This window comes from Rhinolophus sinicus, chromosome 3 (assembly GCF_057876585.1).
Source record: "Rhinolophus sinicus isolate RSI-liver-muscle chromosome 3, RSI-T2T, whole genome shotgun sequence".
NCBI lineage: Eukaryota > Metazoa > Chordata > Mammalia > Chiroptera > Rhinolophidae > Rhinolophus > Rhinolophus sinicus.
Genome location: NC_142503.1, coordinates 159,929,313 through 159,956,594, shown reverse-complemented (window position 1 = coordinate 159,956,594; position 27,282 = coordinate 159,929,313). Strand labels below are relative to the sequence as shown.

Below are 27,282 nucleotides of genomic sequence, written 5' to 3'. Positions count from 1 at the left end.
TGGGCCCTAATCCAATGACTGGTGTCTTTATAAGAAGACAGAAATTTAGACACAGAGGAGTATGCCATGTGAAGATGGGGACAGAGATTTAAGTGATGCATTTACTGGCCAAACCAGGGTTGTCACCAGGAGCTAGGGGTCAAAAATTAAGACAAATGTACAAAATGAAATGTAAATAAAAACAAAAATGTTCAGAGAGAAACTTATAAATATGAAAACAGGAGTAAGAAATTAAGCATTCACAAAATAAGAGGACCTGAAGAAGATAACATGAATAATGGAAGAGAGTAAACATTTAAAAATATATTTCAAGAAAACTTTCCTGGAATCAAAGAAGACTTGAACTTACAAATTGAAATGGCATACCATGTCCCACAAAAATCTTGACCTAGACTAGTCATAAGTTTACTAAACTTTGAATAAGAGCTTATTTTAAAATAAAGGATTCTCTGAGCAGCCAAGGTGGAAGGAGGTGAGGGAAGGGAGGAAGCAAGATATTTATAAGGGAGAGAAATCAGATTAGCCTCAGATTTCTCCATGATAACATTCAATATTAGAGAGTGTAGCAATATCTAGAAAATTCTCCCAGAAAGAAAGTATATATTTCAATCTGTCAAAGAAATAAACAATTTTGAACATGCAAACACTCAGGAAATAATTGTTCCTGTGAACTCGTTCTGAAGAAATTATCAGAGGACAAATTTCAATCCTCAAGACATAAATATCAGAGAACTGTGAGCACTGAATCTATTTAATTGTGAGACTAGAACTAAAACAAAAGTGAGAATTGTGGTTACAGAACTAAATGAAAATGCTATAAACAATGAGAAAGTGAAAACAATTTGAATTAGAAAGTTCAAAGGGAGATGAGGAAATGGTAGGCTACTGATTTCTCTGTTCTTTATTTTATTTTTTATTTTTTATAGCTGGGGGCCAAAATATTTCTTTAAACTGAAAAATCAATTAATGAGAATATAGGCATAATTGCCACTTACTAAAAAAGATTAATTTTTAAAAAAATGATATATAGAGATAATAGATAATATAACTAAAATTAGGTGGTAAAAGAAAGGCAAGGGAGGTAAAGAGGAAATATGATCTCATTATTGTTCATAGTAGAGAATTTATAGGTATTGGCTAAAGAAATAGAAGATTGAAGATAGTATCAACTATCCTTAATAGACGACTCTTGGATTAGAGGAAATAAACATTGACATTTCAGAATATCTAAAATATATAATAGCAACAATGAAAACACTACAAATCAGACCTTAGGGATACAACAAAAAGAGTGGTCCCAGGGTATCTTGTAGCCGTAGATAAGAGTTATGTCTAAACAGGAAAGAAAAAAATGAAAACTTTAAGCTCTGATCACTCAATATGTTAGGCTTATTTTTCTTGTTTCTTTGCTAAGGAAAACAGAATAAAGTAATGAAGATAAAAATAGAGATCAATGAATTAAGAAACAGAGAAAGGGTATAAATAAATTCCAACAGATGATGCTTTAAAAACAAAAACAAAAAAAGGCAAATGAAATCTTATCTAACAAATCAAGGGAGGAAAAAGAAATCTTGAATACACAAAATAAATATAACAGGGAAACAGTCACAGATACAGAAGAAATTAAAACATTCATAAAAGTTGACTTTGCTCAACCTCTCAAATATATTTGCAAATCTTGATGATATGAATACTTATCTAAAAAAGCATAATTTAGCTCCACTTCCTAAGAAGAGACAGAAAATCTGAACAGACCAACTACAGAGAAGAAACAGAGAAGTGGTCAAACAGCTCTCCATTCAAGCACATGACCCAGATGCTTTTACACGGGGAGTTCTCCTACACTGATGGTTCTCAGCTTGGTCTACACTTTGCTTACAAGCACCTGGGGAGCCTCTGAAAAATCAAGGAGCCCAGGCTGAGCCCCAGACCAATTAAATCAGCACCTCTGGGAGGTATCAGTAGTTTTTAAGCTCCCCAGGTGAGTTAGTATGCAGCCAAGGCTGAGAACCACATTATCAAACTGCTAAAGACATTTACAATGCTATTTAAGCTGCTCTCTTGCATACAAAAAAAAAAAAAAAGAAATTATTAATAATTTACAAACTAAATTCTTACTTTGTAATATATTAATAGTATTACTTTGCATATTAATTTATAATAGAATTATATTACATATAATTAATAATTAATTTATAATAATGTTTTTAGTAATAGTGTTACTTTGTAATATCAATGAATAGAACAGGCACTAAAATATGACAAGGTAGCACACACACAGAAAAAAAAAACTACAGACAAGTATCACTAATGATTATTAATGCTAACTAGCCTAAATTGAGTGTCAGCAGAATCCAGCAGCACATTAAAATAATAACACAACAGGTTTCCTTCTAGGAAAGCAGGTTTAATTTAATATTAGAAAGTCTATTAATATAACTTACTATATTAATAAATTTAGGGAGAAAAATCATCTCTATGTATGCTATAAAAGGATTTGATAAAATGTAATATCACCTCTAGATTTAAAATTCACTAAAATAAAAATATTAGGTGGATACTTCTTTAATGTGACCAAAATTCTCTCTCTCGCAATCCCAAAGCTGGACTCCTGCATAATGGCCCATGCTGGCTCTTCTCCCCTCTCAGGGTCTTCACACTAGCTGTGTCCTCATTAAATACTTTACTCCCAGATCTCCCCAAGACTGATTCCTTCTCCATGACGTTTGGGTCTCAGTTCAAATGGTACCTTCTCTGAAAGGCCTCCCATGATCATTCAATGGAAGCATCTCACTGCTCCAAAATATCCATTTATTCATTTCCTTGTTTACTGTCTTCCCTCATTAGATTACAAAATCCAGATGAGCAGGATTTTGTCTGTTTTGGCACCACCACATTCCCAGCTCCTTGATCAGTGTCTGGCTTATAGGAGGCACTCAGTAGAGGAGAGAGAGAGAGAGAGAGGGAGGGAGGGAGGTAGGGAGGGAGGGAGGGAGGGAGGGAGGGAGAGAGAGAGAATATGAGAATGAGAATCCTTCTGGAATACTTTTGGAATAAACCTAAAGCACAGGCAGGTTAGTGGTGAGCAATACAAAGACCTATTTATGAAAAATAAAATACTTGTGGTTTGTGAGGTTTTTTTAAAAAAAAGTACTTAGAACCAGACAATGCGATATCTGCAACTTAAAGCATTTCTTTATTACACATTACATCTCCATCACTCAGGGGTTTCTTTTTGTGGCTAAGTCCACCTGCTTTGAACCATATGATTTTTATCAGCTACTTTTCTTTTTCTTGGAAGTAGCCATAAGAGGAGTTTAAATTTGATACAGAGAAGAATCTGCTTTACACCATCTTATCAGCTGGTTTCTCCACCCTCCATTTCCTCCAAGACCCAATCAGTAGACACCTCAGCCATCCCAACTGACTGACCTTCCTCTGCCGACTTTGGCAGTCATCATGTGCTCAATCAACACAAAACCTTGGATAGGGACCAACTAGAATAGTCCTGCCATAACTTGGCCTTTTCTGGGATAAAGATGTCCCACAACCCACTCTCTTGGTCTATTAGGCTATTGAGTTCCAAACTAGCTAAATGAAAAGAGGGCAAGCTAGATGGTGAGATGTGTTTTGACACCTCTCAAAGTATTATTGATGCATCAAGTCTTCTGCTAACATAACAGGAACTTTTATCAAGCTTTTTAAAAAGCTGCTAAGGCTGAGTTTCTTTCAAGATCATAAGAGATATGGAAAATCCTGAATCCTGGGAAGGGCACACATCTGGCTCCATTGGCGATATCCCTGGGAATATCCCACCATGAACACAGTATAGCAAGGCAAAAATGTACCAAAATATGTCACCATTTGCCTAACATTCAAAGTGAGTTATATCGAGATTAAGGCCCACTAAACCTGTGAAATAGTTTAAATTAGACATTCTATAAATAGAGATGTGTGATACAAGTTCCCCATGAGAGAAAACAATTGAACATTTATGTGAGATATTAACAGTAAAGGATACATCCAGCCAAAGCAAATTAAAGAAAGTTTAAGGGCATTTCCCACAATATCTTGTGAAAAATACAGCCAAGTTGATAGAATTTTGTGATGAATATGTATGCACCAACTGCTTCCACTCAACCAATTCCATTTTATTATACTTGCTTTATTACTCTAGCCATCCTTCTATCAATTCATTTTAATTTTTGATACATTTTAAAGAAAATGCCAGACATCAGTACACTTTCCCTTACATACTTCCTGGCTATTATTAACTAGAATTCAATATTCATTTATATGTTTTATGTAAAATTTATATACAATGAATACATACTTTAAAGTTTGTGGAGTTTGGGCAAATGCAAATATTTACTGTTTTAACAAATGCATATACATGTGTAACCCAAACCCCAATCAAAATATAGAACATTATCATTTCTATAAAGTTCACTTATGCCCCTTCCCAGTTGATGCACTTTCAGGCCCTTAGAAGCTGTCATGCTTCTGATTCTTTTCTACTATAGATTAGTTTTACTTGTTCTAGAATTTCATATACATGGAACAGTAAACTATGTACTCTCTTGTGTTAGGTTTCTCTTTTTTTGTTTGTTTTATTTTATTATTATTATTTTTTAAGATTTGATTGGGGAAGGGGAACAGGACTTTATTAGGGAACACTGTGTACTTCCAGGACTTTTTTTCCAAGTCAAGTCCTTTCTTTTTTTTTTTTTTTTTTTTTTTAATTAAATTTATTGGGGTGACAATTGTTAGTAAAATTACATAGATTTCAGGTGTACAATTCTGTATTACATCAAGGTCCTTTCAATCTTAGTTGTGGAGGGTGCTGTTCAGCTTCAAGTTGTTGTCCTTTCAGTCTTAGTTGTGGTGGGCGCAGCTCTGCTCCAAGTCCAGTTGCCGTTGCTAGTTGCAGGGGTCACAGCCCACCATCCCTTGCGGGAGTCGAACCAGCAACCTTGTGGTTGAGAGGACACGCTCCAACCAACTGAGCTCAGCGGCAGCTCAGCGGCAGCTCAGCTCAAGGTGCTGTGTTCAATCTTAGTTGCAGGGGGCAGAGACCACCATCCCTTGAGGGACTCGAGGAATCGAACTGGCAACCTTGTGATTGAGAGCCCACTGGCCCATGTGGGAATCGAAATAGCAGCCTTCGGAGGTAGGAGCATGGAGCTCTATCCGCCTGAGCCACCGGGCTGGCGTCTCTGTAAGGTTTCTCTTGCTCAGCATAATGTTTTTGAGATTGATCCATGTCGTTTTATTGTATCAGTAATTTGTTAATTTTTATTACCCAGTTGGATTCTGCTATACCACATATTTATCCATTTCATATTGATGGATGCATAGGCTATTTCAGCTTTTGTGATTAACGGTGCTGATAATAACAGATGTTGGTAGTAAGCTAGGTAGAAAGGAGAAGCAGTTTGGTGAGGCTCTGACTTGAAAATTGGGTTAGGAAATAATTGAACATATATGGCACAAACCCAAAAGGAATAGAGTTTATAGAGTCCTCGGAGTCAAGGCCAGTAGGAAATAAAAAATGAAACAGAACAGAATATATGAGCACAGTGATCACCTAAATAACAGGGGGATGAAAAGACTAATGTAAACACTCTATGCAGGTTGTGGTGTAGTATGCATGTTTGGGTCAGTCGATAGGCCACAAAATCATACACACACAAAAATCAAGGATTTTCTTTTTACATATAGTGGAGTGTAAGCATTTGATTATAAACAATTGGAAATTAATATTTAGAGCATAATTGTTGGTAGTTTTGCCTCTGGTTAGATTTTATATGATAATGTCACTTCTCAGGTCGCTGATCGTAAGAAGGGAGTGGTACTCACTTTCACTTTCTGGGAGCTGAGTGTAGTCAAGCAACCAACCAATGGTGACCGTGGGCAATAACATCTCCTGAAAGTGTGTGTGATTTCAAAACATGACGAAGGAGCTTTGTCAGCTTGATGAGGGCCTAGGAAGGAACTTACCCCTAGGATGTTTAGATTCAGACATTTTCTGTCTGTATGTCTCCTCACCAAATTAAAATTAATTTGTACTTCAGTACAAAAACCTATACATTGAGTTCCTTTAAGAAAATATGACAGTACTTATAAGAATTGTTTTGAAAGCAAAGAATTGTTTACAAAGCCAAGTAAGGTATGTGGACTGGCTGTAACCTGGAGACAAAGCTAAGCCAAACAAACATATCATTATCAGCAGACTTCCTTACACCCAGTACAGTACACTGTAACATGGTAAATGAACGATTCTTGCCTAATCTCATTGATTGATCCTCTGTTGTTTTTTTCTCCATCCTCTAAGTATTCCCTTTGGATCACTCTTTGCTCCCCTGTCCTAGTCTTTCTTCTGGAGACAACTTAACCACATTCATGGCAATGCGTGTAACAAATATGGGCCCCAGCTATGAAGCAGGCAGTATACTAGACACCAGGGCACACCAAGGACACATTGTCCATGAGCCAGAGAAAAACACTTGAGTAGCAACAATAGAATGAGATAAATGCTCTTTAAAGGAGAATGTGAATTACCATGGGAGCAGAAACAAGGGTGGGATTGACATCTGAAAAGTCTTCACAGAAGGAGCTATTGCTAAAAGACAACCAAAATGTTCAAACGTGCACATGACAATTTCAGGCTAAGGGAGCAATAAGTGCAAAAACATGAAATTAGGACAGCATCACATGTTTGGAAAAGGACAAGAAGATGGTGTGGAGGAAGTTACGGGAGCTCAAGGAGGCATAAGGAAGTGAGGCTGGAGATAAAGTGAGTGCTGTGGAGAGCTCTTCTAAGCCCTGGCAGTAAGTTTTGACTTTATTCATTATGCATTAAAAGCCATTAAAGGGACTAAGCAAGAAAGAGACAAGGTCATATTTATATTTTAAAATGATCCCTTTAGTAGCAGTTTGGATGTTTCCCTGCTAAGACCTAAGCAAGTAAAGGCAATTCAGTCACCCAGGTGAGACGTGATGGGAGCCCAAACTAAGAGAGTGGCAGTGAGAGATGCAGAGGAAGGATGGAGTCAAGAGGCAGAATAGATCAGCCCTATGAGCAAAAGGATGCAGGGCGTAAGGAGAGGGCGCAAGACGAGTTCAAAGTGTTTAGCATAGTCAGCTAGTTGGATGTTCGTATCCCTACACGAGACAAACACTATGAGGCAAGTATGAGAGAGACGATGCAAAGGGAAAAAAGAAAAATGACATCCTCTTTGACATAATGAGTTGGAAGAATCTACGGGCATATCTGAGGGTAGAGGTCCTGTGAGCCATTGAATATGAATGTGGAATTCAGAAATAAATGTGGGGATTAAACCATCAGCAAGTGACAGATTCAGCGTAGAAAGAAAATGAGATCATCCAGGAAATATAGGATGAAAAGTATCTACTTTTATGTAGACATTCAAATTTTTCTCTAATACTATATTCTCAGAAAGTCTGTATCCTCTGTCTTCCTTTACTTACCTGACTTTTTCACTGAACATCCTACCATCGCCTCAAACACGAAGGAATCTAATGATATTATAGGTCAAAAATGGTTGAATATTGGAATTACATGTGGTTTAACCTTTATTGGCATTTCATAACTGCATTATCATAGCAGTTTCCTGGTTTCCTTAACTCTCAGCTCAGCTCCTTGCACTTAATATTGCCACGTATTTCTCATCCCTTTCTTCGTATATTATTCCCCTGCTCCAAACCCTTTAGGGGTGCCCTATTAATGACTAAGCCAAGCTAAGCCCCACCTTCAATTTCCATCACTTGTCAACATTATTCTCCACCTAATAGGGCTCGGCTCCTCCAGGTCTTGTGAACCAACCCAGTGTTCGTTCCCTCCTTGGTTCATGTTGTACTCCTAACCTTTAATTTCCTCCTCTCAGTTTATCCAAATCCTGTTGAATGTTTAAAGTAGTATTTCTCAACTTTTTGACCATGATTCCTTGTAATAAAGCTAACTCTAAACCCATTCTCAACGCCTTTCATCCTTGTTCTCTTCCACCAGAGACTGGAAAAGGTCAGTGCTTGTTTTCTGAGCCCCCTTTGGCACTAGGAGAGGCCACGTGACACAGTTCTGGCCAGTGGTGCTGCTCCCCTCTCCTTCCTGCCTTACAAGTGGGTACAGGTACCGAGAACTGCAGCAGCCATCATAAAGTCACGAGTCAGCACACTACGGATTGCAGTGCATAAAACAGATTGCTGGGTCCTTGATGACATCCGAGGCCCCACCAGGCCAGGACTGCCTACCTCTGGACTTATACTATGGGAGAAAAGAAGCCCCTCATTGTTTAGGCTCCAGTTGACTGTCTCTTTGTTTGTTTGTTGTTTTTTGCTGAAGAAAAAAATTCCAAATTGACATACTTGGCATGCTCGCATTACATATTTTTCAAACAATCACATACCCTTTAGTCAATAAAGTCACATAAGTCTTAACATTCACTTGATAATTCAAACACATATCTAATAAAAAGCCAGTGAAGATTATATATATATATATATATATATATATATATATATATATATATATATCACCAATTATGGCTTTTTGTAGCAGCTACTCTCTCGGAAGGACACAGAGCCTAGGAGAGCCAACAATTAAAATGCTTAGCTTGTATCAAAGGGAGAGTTTCAGTTCTTCAGTAGCAATATGTTTACGTTATTCTATAAGCATTTAGTCCTCCTTTACTGCAACAAAAAGGAGAGTTCTAAGTTGTCAGTGTTTATAAAATAACCTTTTGCTTTTCCTCTCAAGAGAGATAGCAACCCCTCCGAGCAGAGTACTGAAGTATCCTCCATCCTGATTTGGTCGGATGCCATCCCATGCTATGACAGCCATCCTAAGATGGCCCCCAGTGGTCCCCTCCTCTCTGTATTTACAGCCCTGTTTAATCTGCTCCTAGAGTGTGGGCCGGATTTAGTTGCCCAGTCATATGATATAAGAACTCTATGTTGACCATTTTGAGGAACTGCCAAACTGTTGTTTTTTTTAAGTAGCTGCAGCATTTTACAATCTGGATAAACTACTTTTTATCTGTGGAACAAGATGCAAATTATTTAACCTGAGTTTTCCATTATTTATAAAACGGGATAATTTCAAAAATAAAGACTCATATTTATTGAGCATGTACATGCACCAGCACTGTCCTAGGGAATTTCTAAGCTTTTACTAACTTAATTCTGTGGTAGGGTTGTCAGATAAAATAAAGGACACTCGGTTAAATTTAAATTTCACATTTAAAAAAACGAATACTTTTTAGTATAATTATGTCCTCTGAAATCCTTGCCCAAGGTCTCGTAGTCGTATATGTTATTATGTGCCGGGATGGGAACCTAGGTGGTCCGACTCTGGAACAACTGCTGTTCATTTCAAGTACCTTCAAATAGTTCTTTCAAGACAAATACAGTCCATAAAAGGACTTGGTACCCACAATAGTTCCCTTCCAGGTATCTTCCTTCCCTGTGCTCTTTCTTTCCTCACCATACCCCAACCTCATTAGAAGTAAAACAACCCTTTGGGTGCTCACAGCTCTTTTCTTATACCTCTTTTATAGTAATATTCTACAGGTGGGTGTCATTGTTGAATGACCATAATTCTTGAATGAAGACTTCAATGAAAAGTTACTTAAATATCAGTTTACTATACCAGGTAATGGTAAGATACCAACATCCTCAGAGAAAGCTTTAAGAAATAAATAATTACTTTATAAATGTAGAGCAGGAAAGTAAAAATCCCTGTTCTTGCTAACTTGACACTTGACTTCTAATTTTGTTCTTTAAAAATAACTCTTTAATTAATGATCAGAAACATCGACCTCGATTGAAATACTAAGTACATTAATAATATTCGTATGGGGTACTATAAATGCCAATTGTTTAAATATATCAACAGCAGTTTTTTTCCCCAGGAACGTTTCTCAAATACATTAGTCTCTAGTATGCACCCCAACAAGATTTGCAAGGATTTTTAAAAAGTAGATCTTTCGCTTTTTACAGTGATCAATGTGTCTTTAATCAATCATTAAACACAAGAAAGTCATACTTTTTTCCTTCTACATATCAACGCTGTATAGAACAGCCATATCCCTATGGGGAAGTGATCCACATTTCGTTGCTTTCTGGAATTTTTTCAGTTATGTTGCAACTTAGTATACATTCATTCTTAGACAATTAACATAGTTCAGAAGAGGAAACACTGGTACCTCTCCATTATTATCCTGAGATAACAGAGAAAGTGTCTGTATATAAAGCTGGTTCCAGTGTCACAGTAGTCATTTTGGTTACTGTGTTTCTTGGCCCAATTGCTCTCTTTTTCCAGCTGAAAATTATGTTGGCTGGGAGCCATGCCACAGAACCTCCACCCTGAGGAGTGACTCAGATAATTAGACAAACGCATTTAAACCTCTTCAGGATTTTTTCAGGCTTCCCTCTTGACATTCCTTCCTCTTAGTCAAAGAACTAGTGACTACACATTTTGTGTGGTTGAAGGGGAAAAACTACCACCATTCATAAATCAATAATGACTGTTCTCAATCATCATGTTTAAAAAGGTACAGCACATAGTTGGTTCCTCATTTCCTTGAGAAAGTATTTGTTCACTGGATATTTGTGTGTGTGTGGAGGGCATGATTTTTAAACTTTTTATTATGGATAATTTCAAACATACAAATGATGAACACCCACGCAACTTCAACAATTACCAACTCATGGTCAATATTGTTTCATCTATAAGCCTACTCCCCACTCCCAGATTATTTTAATACAAATCTAGTCATATAATTTCTTTTCTCTTTTTTTTTTTTTTTGAATTTTTAAGAGTTTATTTGAGCCAAACTAACAACATATGCCAGGAAGCAAGATTTCAAATGCTCCCTATAATTTCATCTTTAAATATTTCAATGATACTAACCACAAATATTGAGTTTTATTTCTGCTTTCTTTTTTTTTTTTTCTTTTTTTAAATTATTAAGCTACAGGGGAGACGGAAAATAAAACTAACTTTTATTGAGTGCTTATCATGCCAGATGTTATGTTAGAGACTTTCTCCTAAGTTACTACTTTTAGTGATAAAACCATGCTTGGGTGTACATTACCATTCCCATTTTTAGAAAGAGAAACAGATGATGAGACAAATTTTCCAATATCACTTAACTATTGAGTTCGCAGGGCTGGGATTCAAACCTAGGTCTATCTGACTCAAAACCCTACGTTCTTTCCCCAAATCAATACTGGTAGGCAGGGAACTAAAAATGCCTGTGAAAAGGTAGGAGGTATCTTATATGACCTATTCAAAGAAAAGGGGATCTCTTCCATCTTCAGGCCTCCCTCCATGCTATGAATGACATTCACAACATCATACAAGATGTTTCCAGATCCTAATTTCATTAGTATTTCTGACACTGTAATCCAGAGTCCAAAAGTCATACAGTTTCCTAAGTCACAGTTTTGATGCTCAGCAAAACAACTGTGGACTCTGAGATGTACCAGTAGGCGACATACTTTAGGTTTCATTAGGGTAGAAAATGCAGCAAGAAACAAAACAAAACAAAACAAAAAAAACAGCCTGAAACTCACCAAAGGAGAAAAATTAACATGTCTAAGCTTATGGAAACAATAGCCTTGCCAACCATACTAACCAGAAGGTTAGTTACCTAGGAAATAATTTCGAAAATTTGTCATGCAAGTCTAAAATATAGCTTCTATTAAATGAGATATCCAACAAATAATAAGAGTACCTATTAGCATTTATTTAAAATATTTCTCCAAGATACCACTACCATATTATTATACTAAGTAAAAAAAATAAAATAAACATTTAATGTTTTGTTCTATAATTCAAGTTTGTCTCTGAGTATAGGACATAAGATTCCTCAAGTCAGTTTCCAAATATTCAGTTCTTGTGTGAAATGCACTCACTATCTTAAATCAAGTATTACTCATGAATTGGAGAGAATAAAAAATGCTATCCAATCTGATAAAAAGAGTTAAAATCATAAAGATAAGCAATCAGCCACAAAAGGCTGAGAATTTTCCATATAATGTGCTAGTGTTTACTTTGAGATACCTGCCTATTTTTACCCTCAAACCTGATAGTTACAGTTCAGATTTTTAAAGTTTTAAAAATAAGTCATAATGCAAGGTATTCATTTCAGTTAAGGGTTCAAGGTTCCTAAGAAACTATTCATGGCTTAGGAAAAAACTCAAGTATATCACATAGAAATATGATTTGTCATTAGCTACCAGCACTTCAGGTTTGTCCTAAGTACATAAACAGTCATCAGTTATTAATCTCAAAGGTCTTACTTTACAAGCTGATTAAGAATCACTATGGGTTACTTAAAGCTAAATACATACATACAAAGATACATGCCTTATTACCAAATCACCACATATATTTTTAGTTTGAAGTATATAACTACTATTTTAATATCCCTGTATTTCTACTAAATATTTGTTGAAAGAATGAATTACTATTAAAAGATTTCTAAAAACATAACTCTAGTTTTAACTTACTGATAGCAAACAAGAAGATTTTTTAAATAATTCAACATTAAGCTCTCAAAGTCAAAGCCTCAGAAAAAGGAAAGTTTTGGTTCATAGCCACTGACTCATTTCCTTAGATGATTCAACCGCCTGGCTTTAATGCTGCCTTGCCTTCCCCTCCCCCTTCCAATTTTAATTCAGTTCAAGGGGAAAATAAACCGCTGATACTGTAGAGCTAGCTTTCCTGTGCTACCACATCATAATCTTTTAAATAAACTAAGTCTTTCTTCAAGCTTGTATACACTTTTGATATTAAAATCCTATTATATAATTCAGTTAGCAGGAGATCAAACTCCAACATGCTACATGGATTTTTCTAAAAGTTATTGAAAAAATTCAGGGATGTTTTTCCCATCTCTTTATAAATGAATAGTCAAATTGTCACTGCCACAAAGATGATTTCATTAAAATGTGTATTTTTCTGCCACCCTGCACCAACCTTTGAAAATGTCTGTGCTTCATCTTGTTTTTCCATGAATTCTTTAAATATTTATATTGTCTCAACTGTTGAATTCCTGATGAATAAGTTCATGAGCTTTCCTAACACAAAGTCCAGACCCACAAAAATAGATGAAGAGAATTAAACACGAATACACTGAGGGCACGTCTACACAAGCCCAGAACTCCTGGCCAAATGCAGAACAGACACAGAATACTTCTGGCTCTTCCTCGCCCAGCAAAGGCAAGAAGGGATCTAGCAGCTAAAAAGAGTTCAGAAATCATGTGTACTGACTCTGCTGTGGAAAAAGAGCAACTTGCAAACCATAACCTAATCAAAGACATAACAGAATTATAGTTCTAACTAAGTTGATGTCATCTTACCTACCGTGAAATGGGAGAGGAATGCCCGTTCCTCCTCACTGTCTGTTACACCCACCACCAAAGCCTTTCTCTTCAACCAGGCCCTCAGGTGCTAGTGGATGTATAAAGAATGTTTGGGAGTTACTTAAAATTGCCAACACTTTCACTCACTGGAGGAAAGCGCCTTCCTCACATACATCAAATAAGTCCTTGGCCCTCCAAATTGTTGCTTTGCCTCCAGGAGCACAAGCACCTGGTAAACTGGATTGATGACAGACAGAGCTGCTGGATCACAGCCACCATGTCTTACTGGATTTGATGTTAAAAAAAAATACACTGCAGTTTGTTAGAACCACCCCCTTCTTAAAGTTATTGCTTTGGGGTCAACAAGACTTGGGTTTGAATATAGGCTATCCCATTTATTAGCTGTGGTATCATGGACAAATTATTTAAATTTTAGCGCATTAAGTTTCCTATCTGTAAAATGGGAGATAATACCACCTATTTTGCTAGTCTGTTGTGAGGATTACATTTAAAGCCTATAGCACATTGGCAGGCACACAATAATTATTCAATAGCATGGACTGTTATTTAATTCTATATTCCATTTTATATCCTATAGATTTTTTCCCTTTAACTCCTAAATCATTGTGGAAGAAAATATAGTTGAACAATATAGGTTTGAATGGCACAGTTCCACTTATATGAGGATTTTTTATAACTTACGGAATCAATAAATACATACAGTACTGTAAATGTATTTTCTCTTTATTACAATTTTAATAACATTTTTTCTCTAGCTTACTTTATTATAAGAATACTTTATTGTAAGAATACATAGAAAATACCGGTATGTGTTAATCGACTGTTTATGTTATTAGTAAGGCTTCTGGTCAACAGGAGGCTATTAGTAAAGGCTTGGGGGAGTCAAAGTTATACACGGATTTTCCACTGTGCCGTGGTAGGCAGGGGTGCATCCCTAACACTCCATTGTTCAAGGGTCAACTGTATCCTAAAATTCAGAACTGATGCTGACAGAAAGTATTAAACCTCAGTCTGCAAATCTTAAGAGAATTTTCATAGTAAATTGGTAAGTCCATGTTTTAGTTAAATAGGAATTCAGTTAATCAGCATGATGCCTACTACATATTAGAAATCCTTTTAAATTCCACTCCAGGGCTATATGAGTGATAAATACAAATAAATTTTGAGTCTAGTCTCTGCTATATTATTAACTGTTGTGATTTACTGAACAAGTGATAGCCACGATGTAATTATAGTGGGACTAGAATTTACTTAGGGATGGTCATTATAGGCATTTCCTATAGTAGAGCACTAACAAAGGGGGAAAAAGCATCTTAAAGGAATTGAGATTAACATTTTTTTATTAGTATTTTATTTGTATTTTTGGAGAAGATTTGCAGTTTCACAAGAAACACTGATTTTTTTTTTCTCAAACAATATAAAAAAGGTTAAAAAAAAAGAACACTCTCTTAAAAGAATAAAACAAGTCTCTTCATCAAGCATTGGGCCAATTCTTTTTTATTTGTTTTTAAAGATTTTTTTTTTATTGGGGAAGGGGAACAGGACTTTATTGGGGAACAGTGTGTACTTCCAGGACTTTTTTCCAAGTCAAGTTGTCCTTTCAATCTTAGTTGTGGAGGGTTCCATTCAGCTTCAAGTTGTCCTTTCAGTTAGTTGTGGAGGGTGCAGCTCAGTTCCAGGTCCAGTTGCCATTGTTAGTTGCAGGGGGCGCAGCTCACCATCCCTTGCAGGAGTTGAGTCGAACCGGCAACCTTGTGGTTGAGAGGATGCGCTCCAACTAACTGAGCCATCCAGGAAGAGCACAGTGGCAGCTCAGCTCATGGTGTGTGTTCAATCTTAGTTGCAGGGGACGGAGCCCACTATCCCTTGCGGGACTTGAGGAATTGAACTGGCAACCTTGTGGTTGAGAGCACACTGGCCCATGTGGGAATCGAACCAGCAGCCTTCGGAGATAGGAGCTTGGAGCTCTAACCGCCTGAGCCACTGGGCCGGCCCCAAGGGCCAATTCTGATTGGAAGAACCAGTGAACCAAAAGTTACATACAGGAAGTTCAGATGTATCCAGTTTTAGGAATAACACAAATGTCTTCTTGTTTAGTTCTGTAAGGCTCCAAATGGGCCATCTCAGCTTAAAACTGGTAGCTCACAGACAAAGCCTCCAGGGTCCAGCTCCTTTGAACACTCGGCTCACTCACCAGGAGGCTGCATCTGTTTACAGAACTCATCAAACTGCTGCTGCTCTAATTCAGTCATGACTCGGTTGAGGGCATAGATCTCTGCCCTTTGTCTTTGCTTCAGCTCCTGCCGGGCTGATTTCTGTTGGCCTTCTCAACTCTGCTGACAGGTTCTTTAACTTTGGATTTTTCTTTACGTGCAGGTGGATCCATGACTTGGCTTCTGAATACTTCTTAGTCAACTCTGACCTCCCGGCCTGCAGTCCCGAGCCGTTGCCTAACATTTTTAAAATAGATTCTTTCCATTTTCCTTTACCTCTAGGACTGGCGATGAGGAGCACATATTCCTCATTCCCCACTCCACCCTCAACAATCAATACCTACAGCACTTATGTGAACAATGTTTTGAAAATTAAATGATGCTCGTATATTACAGTGTTTTTTATAAACTTTCACATGCACCTCCCTCTATCACACCCTTAACATCTATTATCATTCCTTCATCGCCGGCTCTTTGGAACACTTCTGTTAGCAGCTTCTCTATTGCCTCCTGTCTCTCTCATTTCAAACTAGTTTCTGGTCACTTCACTCAAACTTATCTAAAGAAGGTCCAAATGTGAATTCCATAGAATTCATTTTGAAATTCAACCTTCTTGATCTCCCTGTAGGATATGCTATTCTTTCCCATTTCTTCTGTTTTCCCTGTTAATACCCTCTTCTTCTACCTACCCACGAAACATCGGGTTTCCATCCTCTGCCCTTAATTCTTCTCACTCCCAGGAAATCTCATGAGCATCTATGATTTCAAAAGCCATTTACAAACTAACTCCTGAACGTCTGTCTGTAGACTAGATGTCTCCTGATCTACCTACGGGATAACTCCCTGTAGATGTCCTAGGCGCATAAAACCCACTGTCAAAACTGGGCATGTAATCTCCTTCTGCCTCTTAAACTTGCTCTGTTCCCTCTAATTTATATCTTTAGAATTGTAACCTTCATTAGCAGTTACTCATGTAGACTTTTCCCCATGTTTTGTCTCATTCCGTTGGCCAAAACTTCTCGACTCTGCCTCTAAAATAGGTCTTCCCAAACTATAGTCCTTAGACCCCTTGTTCCATAGGATGGTGATGGGTGTTTAAAAAAATAAAAATAAAAATTAGGGTTCTGTGATCAAGTTTGGGAAATGCTGGATTAAAGTAGGACTTCTAAGAACATTCAAATACTGCTAAAGTGCTTTTGAATCCCAAGTGCAGGTTAAATATGGAGCGTTGGCCAAAAAGCACGGAAGCCTCTTGTGGGGACAGAGCCCCAGAGAGTAGTTTCCAGGCTCTCAGCCTCACATAGAAAGGTGCTGGCTCGGGTAGTAGATGGTCATCAGCTGTGACTAGTTGGCCATCAGCTGTTACCGGTTAGCCATTAGCCACTGATGTAACTGCCATGGCTAAGCTAGCAAAGCGGGGGTGTAGTGGCGTGGCGTGGTGGAGTGTGGACTACAGATTGCAGAGAGGCGGTTTGCAGCTAGCAAGTGAGGTTGGTTGGCAGAGACAAGTGGACGGCAGGTTGCGGATCGTGCGGCTCCTGCCTCCTGTGTCTCCAATCCAGCCGCCAGTGAGACTATAGTGGTATGACTCCCCCATCTATGGCTCCGTGGGTGTTCCTTTTTGGCCTCACCATATCCTGCGTTCTTATGTGGGGAGCGGGACTAGTGACCCTGCCTGCAACCCTGCATGACACCTCTCTTCCAAGGATTATCTTTTGTGATCAGTGTTCTCCAGAACACACTTTGCAAAACGCCATTCAAGTATTTTTCAAATGTGTTCTCCCCTCTGCACCGCCATAGCCGTTGCTTCAATTAGGGAATTCTCCCTCACCTAGTCTACAATAGGTTTCCTGCCTAGGACCTTTACTCATGATTTACACAGCAGTCTGTAAGCGCCCTAAAATGTAAACCTCATGCAGTTTCATGCTTAAAAATTCCAGTTTTCCTAGTGCCCAAATTATAAACTCCAAAGTTCCTTAAAACACCAAAGGCAGCCCCTGACCATCTTTCCTTCATCTCACACCAGTCCCCCTATGCTCCAGGCATAAGAGAGCTGTCAATCCCTGATGTTGTTATGCAAACACCTGGCTTTTACTCCGAAGGGTACACCGCCTAAAATGTCATCTACTTCTCGTTTATCTGAGTAATTCCTACTCATGCTTTAAACTTCACCACAGATAGACCCCTTCTCCTGAAGCCCTGCGTTAGTCTATCTCCCATCCCCCAGTCAGAGGAAGGTGCTTGACTGGTGTGCATCAATGCATCATTGTATCTTTGTAATTACCTGTGTATACATCTCTATTTTTCAACTAGACTGTCAACTTCTTGAAGATTAAGGACATTTATTTAGTCCTGCTTTTGGGGCCTAGTACAGTGCCTGAAACCTGGTAAATAAATGCTTAGTGAATAAATGAATTAATATATGCATTATCTTTTAACCATTTCATTATGATTTCTTTCTGAAAACTCATTTAAATGTATAAAGTGTTTTACTCCTGAAACTTTAGTTTGGGTCCTTGAATGGTGTCGGCAAACTTCTATAAAGGGCCAGATAGTAAATGTGTTAGGCTTTGTGGGCCATGTGATCTCTATCATAATTACTCAACTCTGCTTTTGCTGTACAAAAGCAGCCATAGACACACAAATAAATGACCATGGTTAGATTCCAATAATACTTTATTAAGAAAAGCAGGCAGTGAGCCAGATTTGGCCCATAGATCATAGTTTTCCAAGCCCTGGCCTAGAAAGTTCATCATATTTCAATCATTTTAACTGGTACCTTTAGTACAGTTACGGAAAGTGTAGGCATGCTGTTAGGAAGAAATAATCACCCTCTAAAAATGAACTGTCCAATATAATAGCCTCTAACCACATGTGGCTGTTGAGTGCTGGAATGTGGCTAGTCCGAATTGAAATGTGCTTTCAGTATAAAATATACACTTGGATTTTGAAGATTTTTTTATGAAATAAAAAATGTAAAATATCTCAATAATTATATTCTGGTGACATTGAAAAATGTACTTTATACATTGGGTTAAATAAAACATTAAATTGATTTCATCTGTTTTCACTTTTTAAAACGTTACTACTAAAATATCTAAAATTACATATGTGGCTTGCATTACATTTATATTGGACAGCACTGCTCTGAGACAGAATAGTTATAGAAGACAATATGCCTAACAGATTCAACCTCTTTACAAGATTGCAAATGAGAGACTTTACTCAGTTATCAAAGTGTCTCTATTCAAATCTGCTGTGTATTCTGGTTTCTTTCTATCAATGGTGCTATCACTATCTTTTACATAAGAATTAAGGATCAAAATCTTTCATCTTTCTCCCTCCAGCAAATAATTCATGTCCACCAATTAATTTTATCTCACTTCTCATTTTCTCTATGTTATACTTAGTCTTCATTTTCTCACCTAAATTATTACCAGTTTCTTGAAAGGACTTCTTTTTTCTAGACTCGATCCATGACCCTGATACATGGATTCTATACAAAGTTTCTAGATTAATATTCCTAAACAGTGTGACTCTCCCTTGCTATATAAATATTTTTAAAATTCATTGGCTCCCATTACATACAAAACAATATCCAAAATACTTGGTTTGGCTCTTAAGGCCTTCTAAAAGTCTCATTTTCAACTTACATTTTGAACCTTACCTTCTCTCCTACCACTCAAGTCAGATATAGGATTGCAGATAAAATATAAGACACCCGGTATCTGAAATTTGAATTTCAGATAAACTATTTTTAGTATATAATTTCGGTATATTGCTTGGGATATACTTGTACTCAAAATTACTGTTTACATGAAATTGAAATTGATCTGGGCACCCTGTATATTTATTTGCTAAATCTGGCAAGCCTAGTCAGACAAGTCTTTTCTCTATTTCCCAAATACTATGTGTAGATTTCCATCCCTGTACCTTTGCACACATATTTTAAATGACATAACACATGTAATGCAGTTAGGACAGTGGCTAGTACACAATGAGCATGCAATTGACAGTAATACTATAATTCCTCTGACTGTGGATCCAACTCAGTCCCCACTGGTCTCCCAGCCAACTGCAGCCCACAACATAATCTCTCTCCTCTTTCTATTTAATAGAGCACTTGATTACTTACTTTGAACATGTCAAGTGTACGTTTTACCTAACCTTAAATTTCTATGTCATATAGAAATTACTAACAAATAATAGATTTTTTAAGGCATTCTGCATTTTTACCAAAATGATCAACTTTTACTCCTAAATTCCAGCTTAAACTCCGAAGTACAAGTTTAAAGCACTCTAGCTTACCCTAGACTCTAGGCTCTTGCTGACAGGATATAGTATTAAGTAAACCTTACTATCATGAGCTATCATGGGATCTAAAAAGCAAGAAATTCACTTTTTAAATAATACCTAAAATGTCTGTAGTTATGAATTTATCAGGTAGAGATGCAATATAAATTGCGCACTGTAAATTTTCTAAAATAGTTTTCTTGAATCAAAAGAAGCCTATATATAAATAAGCATGCAAAGACTCAGATCAGTTAAAACTTTAACTTTTCCTATTTTTCATAATGATCTGTAAAATTCAATCTATCAGTCACATGTGATTTTTACAGACAAAAGTTTCTCAAGCAGAATCTAATACCATGTTCTCCATTATACAGATGACTCAAATTATACAAGGACTCAAATCTGTCAATGATCAAATAAGAAAATTATGGATTATTCAAAGTAAGCTTTTTATATGCAAACACACACACACACACACACACACAATTAAGTACGTTATTAACCACAGTTCTCCTCAGTCACATTCATAGTATAGTCCAAAGTTTGGCTCTGCTACTTATTATCGTATACCTCTCTGAGCCTCAGTGTTCTCAACTATAAAATGGGAACCCTTTCCCCAAGGTTGTGAGGATTAATTACTACACATGAAATGCTTAGGACAATGCCTGGCACATGGCAAACAAAAAATGCTTTTACTATTCTTAGAATGTTTTCCAATTTGATCTCTTTAGGCCTAGCTCCAACTTAGGACTTATTCACAAAACTAACTTTTAGAAATAAAAAGATACAGAGAGAAAGCACTTTGATTTGCCACATTAGAGTGAACTTTAAAGATCCAAATCCCTGCTTCTGTAACTCCCATAACAAATTTGATTTTTTTCCCCTCTCATGACCTTGTATGCTATGACCTTCTCAGGCCATTCTACTCAGCTGTAATGCGAAACAGCTTTTATGATCATGAATAACCAATTTCACATAGGCCTTTCTATGTATGAACTATGTGTTTTTATTTGTTAAAGCCCATTTGTAAACGTCCTCTATGAAAATTGCTTCCATAACTCTTGTAAATTATTTTGTTTAGTTTCTCTTTTAAGATAGATTCCTACATCCTACTATGTAAGTGGTACACAACTCTAGGCGAGAAATAATTCATGTCTGAAGTAAATTATTTTTCCTAGTTTATATAGGTTAGAGGAATACTAGAAGAAACCAAATATCATGCAACATATTAGTTTCCAAGTCAATAAACATTTCCTTACAAAGTTTCATAATATAAAATACTGGACTCAGGACTTGATTACAGTAATACCAAGTGAATAAAAGCCACAGTTCAATGATGTTATCTGAACCTATTTCAAACTAATCTAGGTTATCTGGAGGAAAGGGCACTTTAACAGAGAAGCACATTTAAATTATACTCATAGACCAGTAAAATCACTATAAAAGAAAAAAATTTTAATGAAATGATTCATATTTTAGAGAATGTTAAAATTGAAACTGAAAAACTACTGATTTCACATTTAAACTTATTTAGGGGAAAAATAATCCAGGTTAGACTACTCAGTAATAAGTCGTAAGGATCACTAAAATGTTTAAATGTGGTACATTATATGTGCCACTGTTTCCTAAACTTTTGATTAGATTCATTCATTGAACAATGGACTTTTACTTTAAATTGTTGGATGTCCTATGTTTCCTATTAATTTCCTATATATATGTTTAAAAATTGGGCTTTAGATCTTGTATCAACCAATGTTTTTCATAAAGGGCCAGATAGTGAATATTTTAGGCTTTCAGGCTAAATACTGTCTGCTGCATACCACGTTTTTGTAGTCTTTAAAAATCCTTTAAACATGTAAAAAACATTCTTAGCTCAGTCCCTATAAAAATAGGCTGCAGCCAGATTTGCCCTTGGCCAGTTTCCCCATCCCTGCTTTACAACTATACATATTATCTTTTTGTTATTATGTCAATTCCACTGGTATTTTTTCTTCCTTCAAATATTTGTTCAAATGTCATCTTCTCGAAGCCTTATCTGAACACATTCCCACCTGTCCCCCTATATATGTAACATAGTATATAATACAGTGTATCACCTAATGTATTTTCATTTATCATCTGATTTTATCTCCCCACCCCCACCCCTGCCCACCGCCACCAAGATCAGTCCCATGAAGGCAATTTTTTTCACTGATGTGTCTGTCTCCTGTCCCTAGAACAGTGTCAGGCATATCAGTAGGTGCTTAATAAATAAATTTACCCTCACGCTCATAAATACTATGAAAGAAATATATAGTATCCAAATGAAATAATTTAACAAGTGAAAAGATATTCAAGGACCAAATTGACTTTCATTTTAAATTAGTGTCAAGTAGTCATAAAACATTTTAAAGGGAAAAAAGTTTCAAAATTAAAAGCACATGCATACTGTCCCACAAAGTGAAGTTATATATTAATTCCCTGGAAGTTACCATTCTTAGTTTAATAACAAATTTCAATTGTCATTCCTAAACTCCTCCACAGACCTGTTCTGCCTCTTTGATCTCATCTGTATGTATTCTCTGCCCATTCAACTCACTAATCCAGTCTGGCAACTTTGAAGTTTAGCAAAGCAGGTAAAATTTACCTGGCCTCTTCTGTGGCTCCATCTCCCAATATACCCTTTTAATAAACTTCCTAATATCGCAAACTTTCCTACTTTGTCTTTAACATTCAATATAAACAAAGCAAAAAGCTAGTTTCTATTGAATGTTACACTCCAAATACATTATGCTCAGTGATTAGTTAGACTTAAAAAGTTATTTTTAATTGCTACATGTGAGTTTACAATTTTTATCTATAAACAGAGACAAGATTTGCCTTACCATAACCTTGATATACACTTGGCCAGGTATTGAGCAAATAACTGGGAATTTTGTAAGTGCCACCTCCATTCAGATTATGGCTACTGTATTTCTAAATTTATATTAAAACATAAAAACCCACTAACGATTAAAAGTTTCTACTGCTATCACTGATAAATTGATATTTGATAGCCATTAATAAATCACAATACTAAGTATATTAACATTAACGTGGGGGTTAAATCATACTAGTGATCACACTAAGACATTTTAAAATCAAACTACAAAAACTACTAATACAAGAGGAAATGCTCACAAAAAAGGAAATGTGTTTAAAAATCCCTTTTATCCAACAAGTTATTCATCTACTATTTTACTTTCTAAATGTCTACAATTCTGCCATTTTTATCAGATAAGCAACTTTGGCTTCTAAAAGTCTAACTTGAACATCCAAGTCAATTGCCAAAGGGCAAGATGATTCTATAGGCCAATTCTTTATAGACAAAATTCTGAACTGAAAATTCTGAGGTTGTGATTTTGCACACACACACACACAAAACTAGAATAAAAACTGCTATAGAACCTTAATTTTTAAAAATTATTTTCAACTGTCTTAATGTACTAGATTATCATATTGTCTGGTGGAACTAAATCAGGGCAAAACCTTTTAGAGCCAGCATTACAAGAACCAAACTGATTCTTTTTATCCTTATAAAAGGTAGGTGACGTTCAAATTATGCCACTTTATACAATACATCCCTGGAGAATATGGCCCAACACACCACATGTCCCACTTAATCTAGTTCAAACGAGTAATATAACGTGAGAAACTGCACTGTGTAATTCCTTTATTTTCTTCATATTAGTTCTTTACCAACACTACAACCATTAAGAGCACAATTCCAAGTACTGTACTTTTTAGTTCGGGGCAATCACAGTCTACAGACTCATTTACTTATATTAGACAAGATTAACCTCATTCAAAACTTACTGCAGTTTATAAATTCACATAAATACAGAAATTGATGCAATTAAACAAAAACTTCAGGATCTCACGTTTAAAATTCTTAGACTGTAACTTTTTCAGCAGGCTGTAATTACCTGCCCCATGATCATCAACGGCTGTGGTTCAATTTAACTACATCAATTATCAGCTTTTTATATCCTTGAAGAGAACGTTAAGTGTAAATTACAATTTCTTACCAAAAGTTTTAGGGTATTCCAAATTTCAATATTTGTTTCCCCCCGTCTCCCCCTTTCAGTCAAGACATTTCAAACCAACTAATAACCACATCTCACCTGCAACATTCAATAGCAATCACTTGATGTATAAAATTTTAATTATGCCCCCAGTTATTAAGACACAAAAAAAGGCTGCCTATCAATCTGTCACAAGTTAGAAATACTACATTTAAGAATTAACACGAGGGTTTCAAGTTTCCTCCAGTTTAGGCATTTATACCTTTGTGCTTGTCTTGTTTCAGGATGTTATTATAGCATTGATAATATTTGTATTACCCATGTATGTACCTTAAAATGTAAAACACTAAAAATTTATAATGGAACTATGGGAATTTTAAAAGCAACTAAAATGTTCTTAAGATGTGTCTGTCAACTTCATTTCTAGAGATACATCTACTAAAGTGAAACAGAGACCTTTATACTTTAGTTGCATTTTTAATTCAAAAATCTCTCTATACCATCAGGAGCCTATATCATAGCACCTTTGCTCATCTGCTTTAAGTAAAATGTCGAATTTTACTTTGAATAGTTAATTTTTTTTATCACCTTATGTTTCCCATACATCTTTGGTAAAAGCTCCATTACACAATATGGCCAAAGCATGAAGGACCAATACTGTCCAACAATATACCATGATTTCCCGCTCAATTTTAGTTGTCAGACACCCTCATAAAACCCACATCTTTTCCTGTATACTGCCTTTACATTTCTGAAATTCCCTAAGTTTAATTCCTTGAGGATCTCTAAAATTAATCCTTAAGGCTACATAAGAACCAGATGCTGCTTCACAATTTTCTATCAGGCATTAACATTTGGTTCAAAGTATTATTTATCATAGTGGTCTCAATAATCTAGTTACTGGTCCTAACCAGTTAAGCAAGTAATCTTGTTCGGATCTGGTATCAGTGAGCACACTGCTTATCCTTGAAGAAAAATAAGTTTACATTCATTGTCATCTGTAGGTTCTTTTTCTTCATCCAATGTCCCCTTTGTCATTCCTCAAGTCTACACACATTCATTCATCACATTTCCTTCCTTAAAGGAGATAGTATATTACTGAACCAACAGGATATCTGACTTACTATTTGCATGAGTTAATTCTACAATCAAACAGAATTAAATACTTTTATAAAACTTTTCCAGTGTTCTAATTCATGGAGGTGTGGATCACTAAACTATAAAAAGAAGATTTTATCTTCAATCAGTTGCTGTAACGTGAAAACAGGAATGTATATTTTTCCTACTAGGTAAAAGGTGCATATAAAATTTGAATTGTTAAATGTTTTATTAATGAACTAAACATTCTAGTAATTTAAAAACTATTGGTCTTAGACATTGAAACATGGTAAAAGTATATATTCCAGTTTTGCCCAAGTCACTTAAAGTATCTACAAATATTTTGACTGTGTGTGGGTGGATACACCATTATTGCTCCATTTTCTGGAAAGTCTTTTTAAAGTTAAAAAAGAGGGAAAACACAGCAAAATTGCTAACTCTGCAGTGACAAAAATCTGTGTCCTTAGACGGGTTACAATTTTATATTTTTATGCAGTGTTAAGTTAGCTATGTAATGGGGAACTTGAGTTTTATCCCTACTCATGCATGATGTATGTTTCAGAATTTAATAGCTGACATTTCAAAGAACTTCTTATATTACCTGTTTAACACACTGATGTGCAACTGGAACATATTACAATATTACTCACTTGCCACTGTGGGCTAAGTTTACCATACTGGTCTTAGATTTAAAAGGTCACATTTGAAATTACTAAGTTAAAGTTAGAACTCATAAGGGAGGGGGAAAAGGCCTTCAATATAAAAGACAAACGGCAGTTTGATTAAGCAATAATTTTCAGTTTACTAGATGAAACAGACTTGCAACATAGTCTGCATGAATGCAAAATAAGCCATCTACAGCAAGTGATAAGGAAACTGGGCAAAAAGGAAAAAAGCATACATTGGAAGGAAAGATTCTGTCAAAATAAAAAAATCATACCATTATTATAAAGGACTTTACCAAGAACTGCTATATTTCCCCCATCCCATTTGCTGGAAGTCAACAACAGCATCTAGCACTTTGTATTCATGTCAAATATCAGATCAGAGCATCCTAAACCAAAGCAAAACAAAGGAAAAAGAAACAAACAAAAAGGAAATCCCTAATCCCCCCCAAACCATAGAACAGCAACTCCAGAGTTCAAATTCAAAAGAAGAGAAAGTGGCAATTGAAAGAGGTGATGGTGGCGATAATCCTATGAATGGGTTTTTGATTTCTCTCCTTCCGGGGGATGGGTGGAGAATACTCATTAAGATTTGTAGTTAGAGGTTAACCATGTGAGCCCCTCATAGAGTCCATCCCCTGAGGTGGCACAGGAGGGCTGCACATACCAGTTCCTGTCCCGAATCCGGGTCAGGCCCAGTTTCTCCTGGATCTCGTGGGGTTTCATGGCATCAGGCAGGTCCTGCTTGTTGGCGAAGATGAGGATTATGGCGTCCCTCATCTCCCGGTCATTGATAATGCGGTGCAGCTCCTGGCGGGCCTCGTCGATGCGGTCGCGGTCGGCGCAGTCCACCACGAAGATCAGACCCTGGGTCCCGGTGTAGTAATGCCGCCAGAGCGGCCGGATCTTGTCCTGGCCGCCCACATCCCACACGTTGAACTTGACGTTTTTGTAAGTCACCGTCTCCACGTTGAAACCCACGGTGGGGATGGTGGTCACTGACTGGCCCAGCTTCAACTTGTACAGGATTGTTGTCTTGCCGGCCGCGTCCAGGCCCAACATGAGGATCCGCATTTCCTTGTTCCCGAAGATCTTGGATAGCACCTTCCCCATCGCGTCGGAGGAGCCGGGGCCGGGGGCATTCAGGTGTCCCAAGTCCCCTCTGCCAACAACGCCGCCGCCGCCGCGAAACCGAAACGAAGCCTCCCAGCCGCGAGGGCGCCCGTGAGGCCTGCGTGGGAGTTGCCTCCTCGGGACAGAGGCCCGGGCCCACCGCTCACTCGGGCATCACCGACCACACAACTTGATTCCTCCAGTCGCCGCTGCCGCCGGAGCCCTGAGTCTACGCCGGGAGAGCCGCCGCCCTGCTGAGGCGAGGCGCGGCCCGGCCCGGAACTGCCCTTCCCCCCGCGAGCGCCGCGCGAGCGCCGCTGCGATTCCCGCTCCTCCGCCTTCTCCTCACTCAGCCGCGGGAGACTGCGACCCTCTGGCCCGCCCGCCGGTCCGCGAACGCCGGGCTCACCACCGACCCAGGCCACCCAGGCAGCGAGGCTCCGGCGC

At 37.3% G+C, this 27,282-nt stretch overlaps 1 protein-coding gene and 1 pseudogene across 1 annotated transcript; both read right to left on the bottom strand.

Moving 5' to 3' along the window:
• Positions 1 to 11,071: 11,071 nt before the first annotated feature.
• Positions 11,072 to 23,457, bottom strand: LOC141570561 (small vasohibin-binding protein pseudogene; annotated as a pseudogene).
• A 133-nt stretch (positions 23,458 to 23,590) lies between these two features.
• ARF6 (ARF GTPase 6) lies at positions 23,591 to 27,065 on the bottom strand. The gene has a single exon (XM_019725648.3). The coding sequence runs from the start codon at positions 26,833 to 26,835 to the stop codon at positions 26,308 to 26,310; it is 528 nt and encodes a 175-aa protein (XP_019581207.1). The 5' UTR covers positions 26,836 to 27,065; the 3' UTR covers positions 23,591 to 26,307.
• Between the last annotated feature and the right edge of the window lie 217 nt (positions 27,066 to 27,282).

Coding starts and splice junctions, on each gene's coding strand:
- ARF6 (XM_019725648.3), bottom strand. CDS start 26,835: ATGGGGAAGGTGCTATCCAAGATCTTCGGGAACAAGGAAATGCGGATC.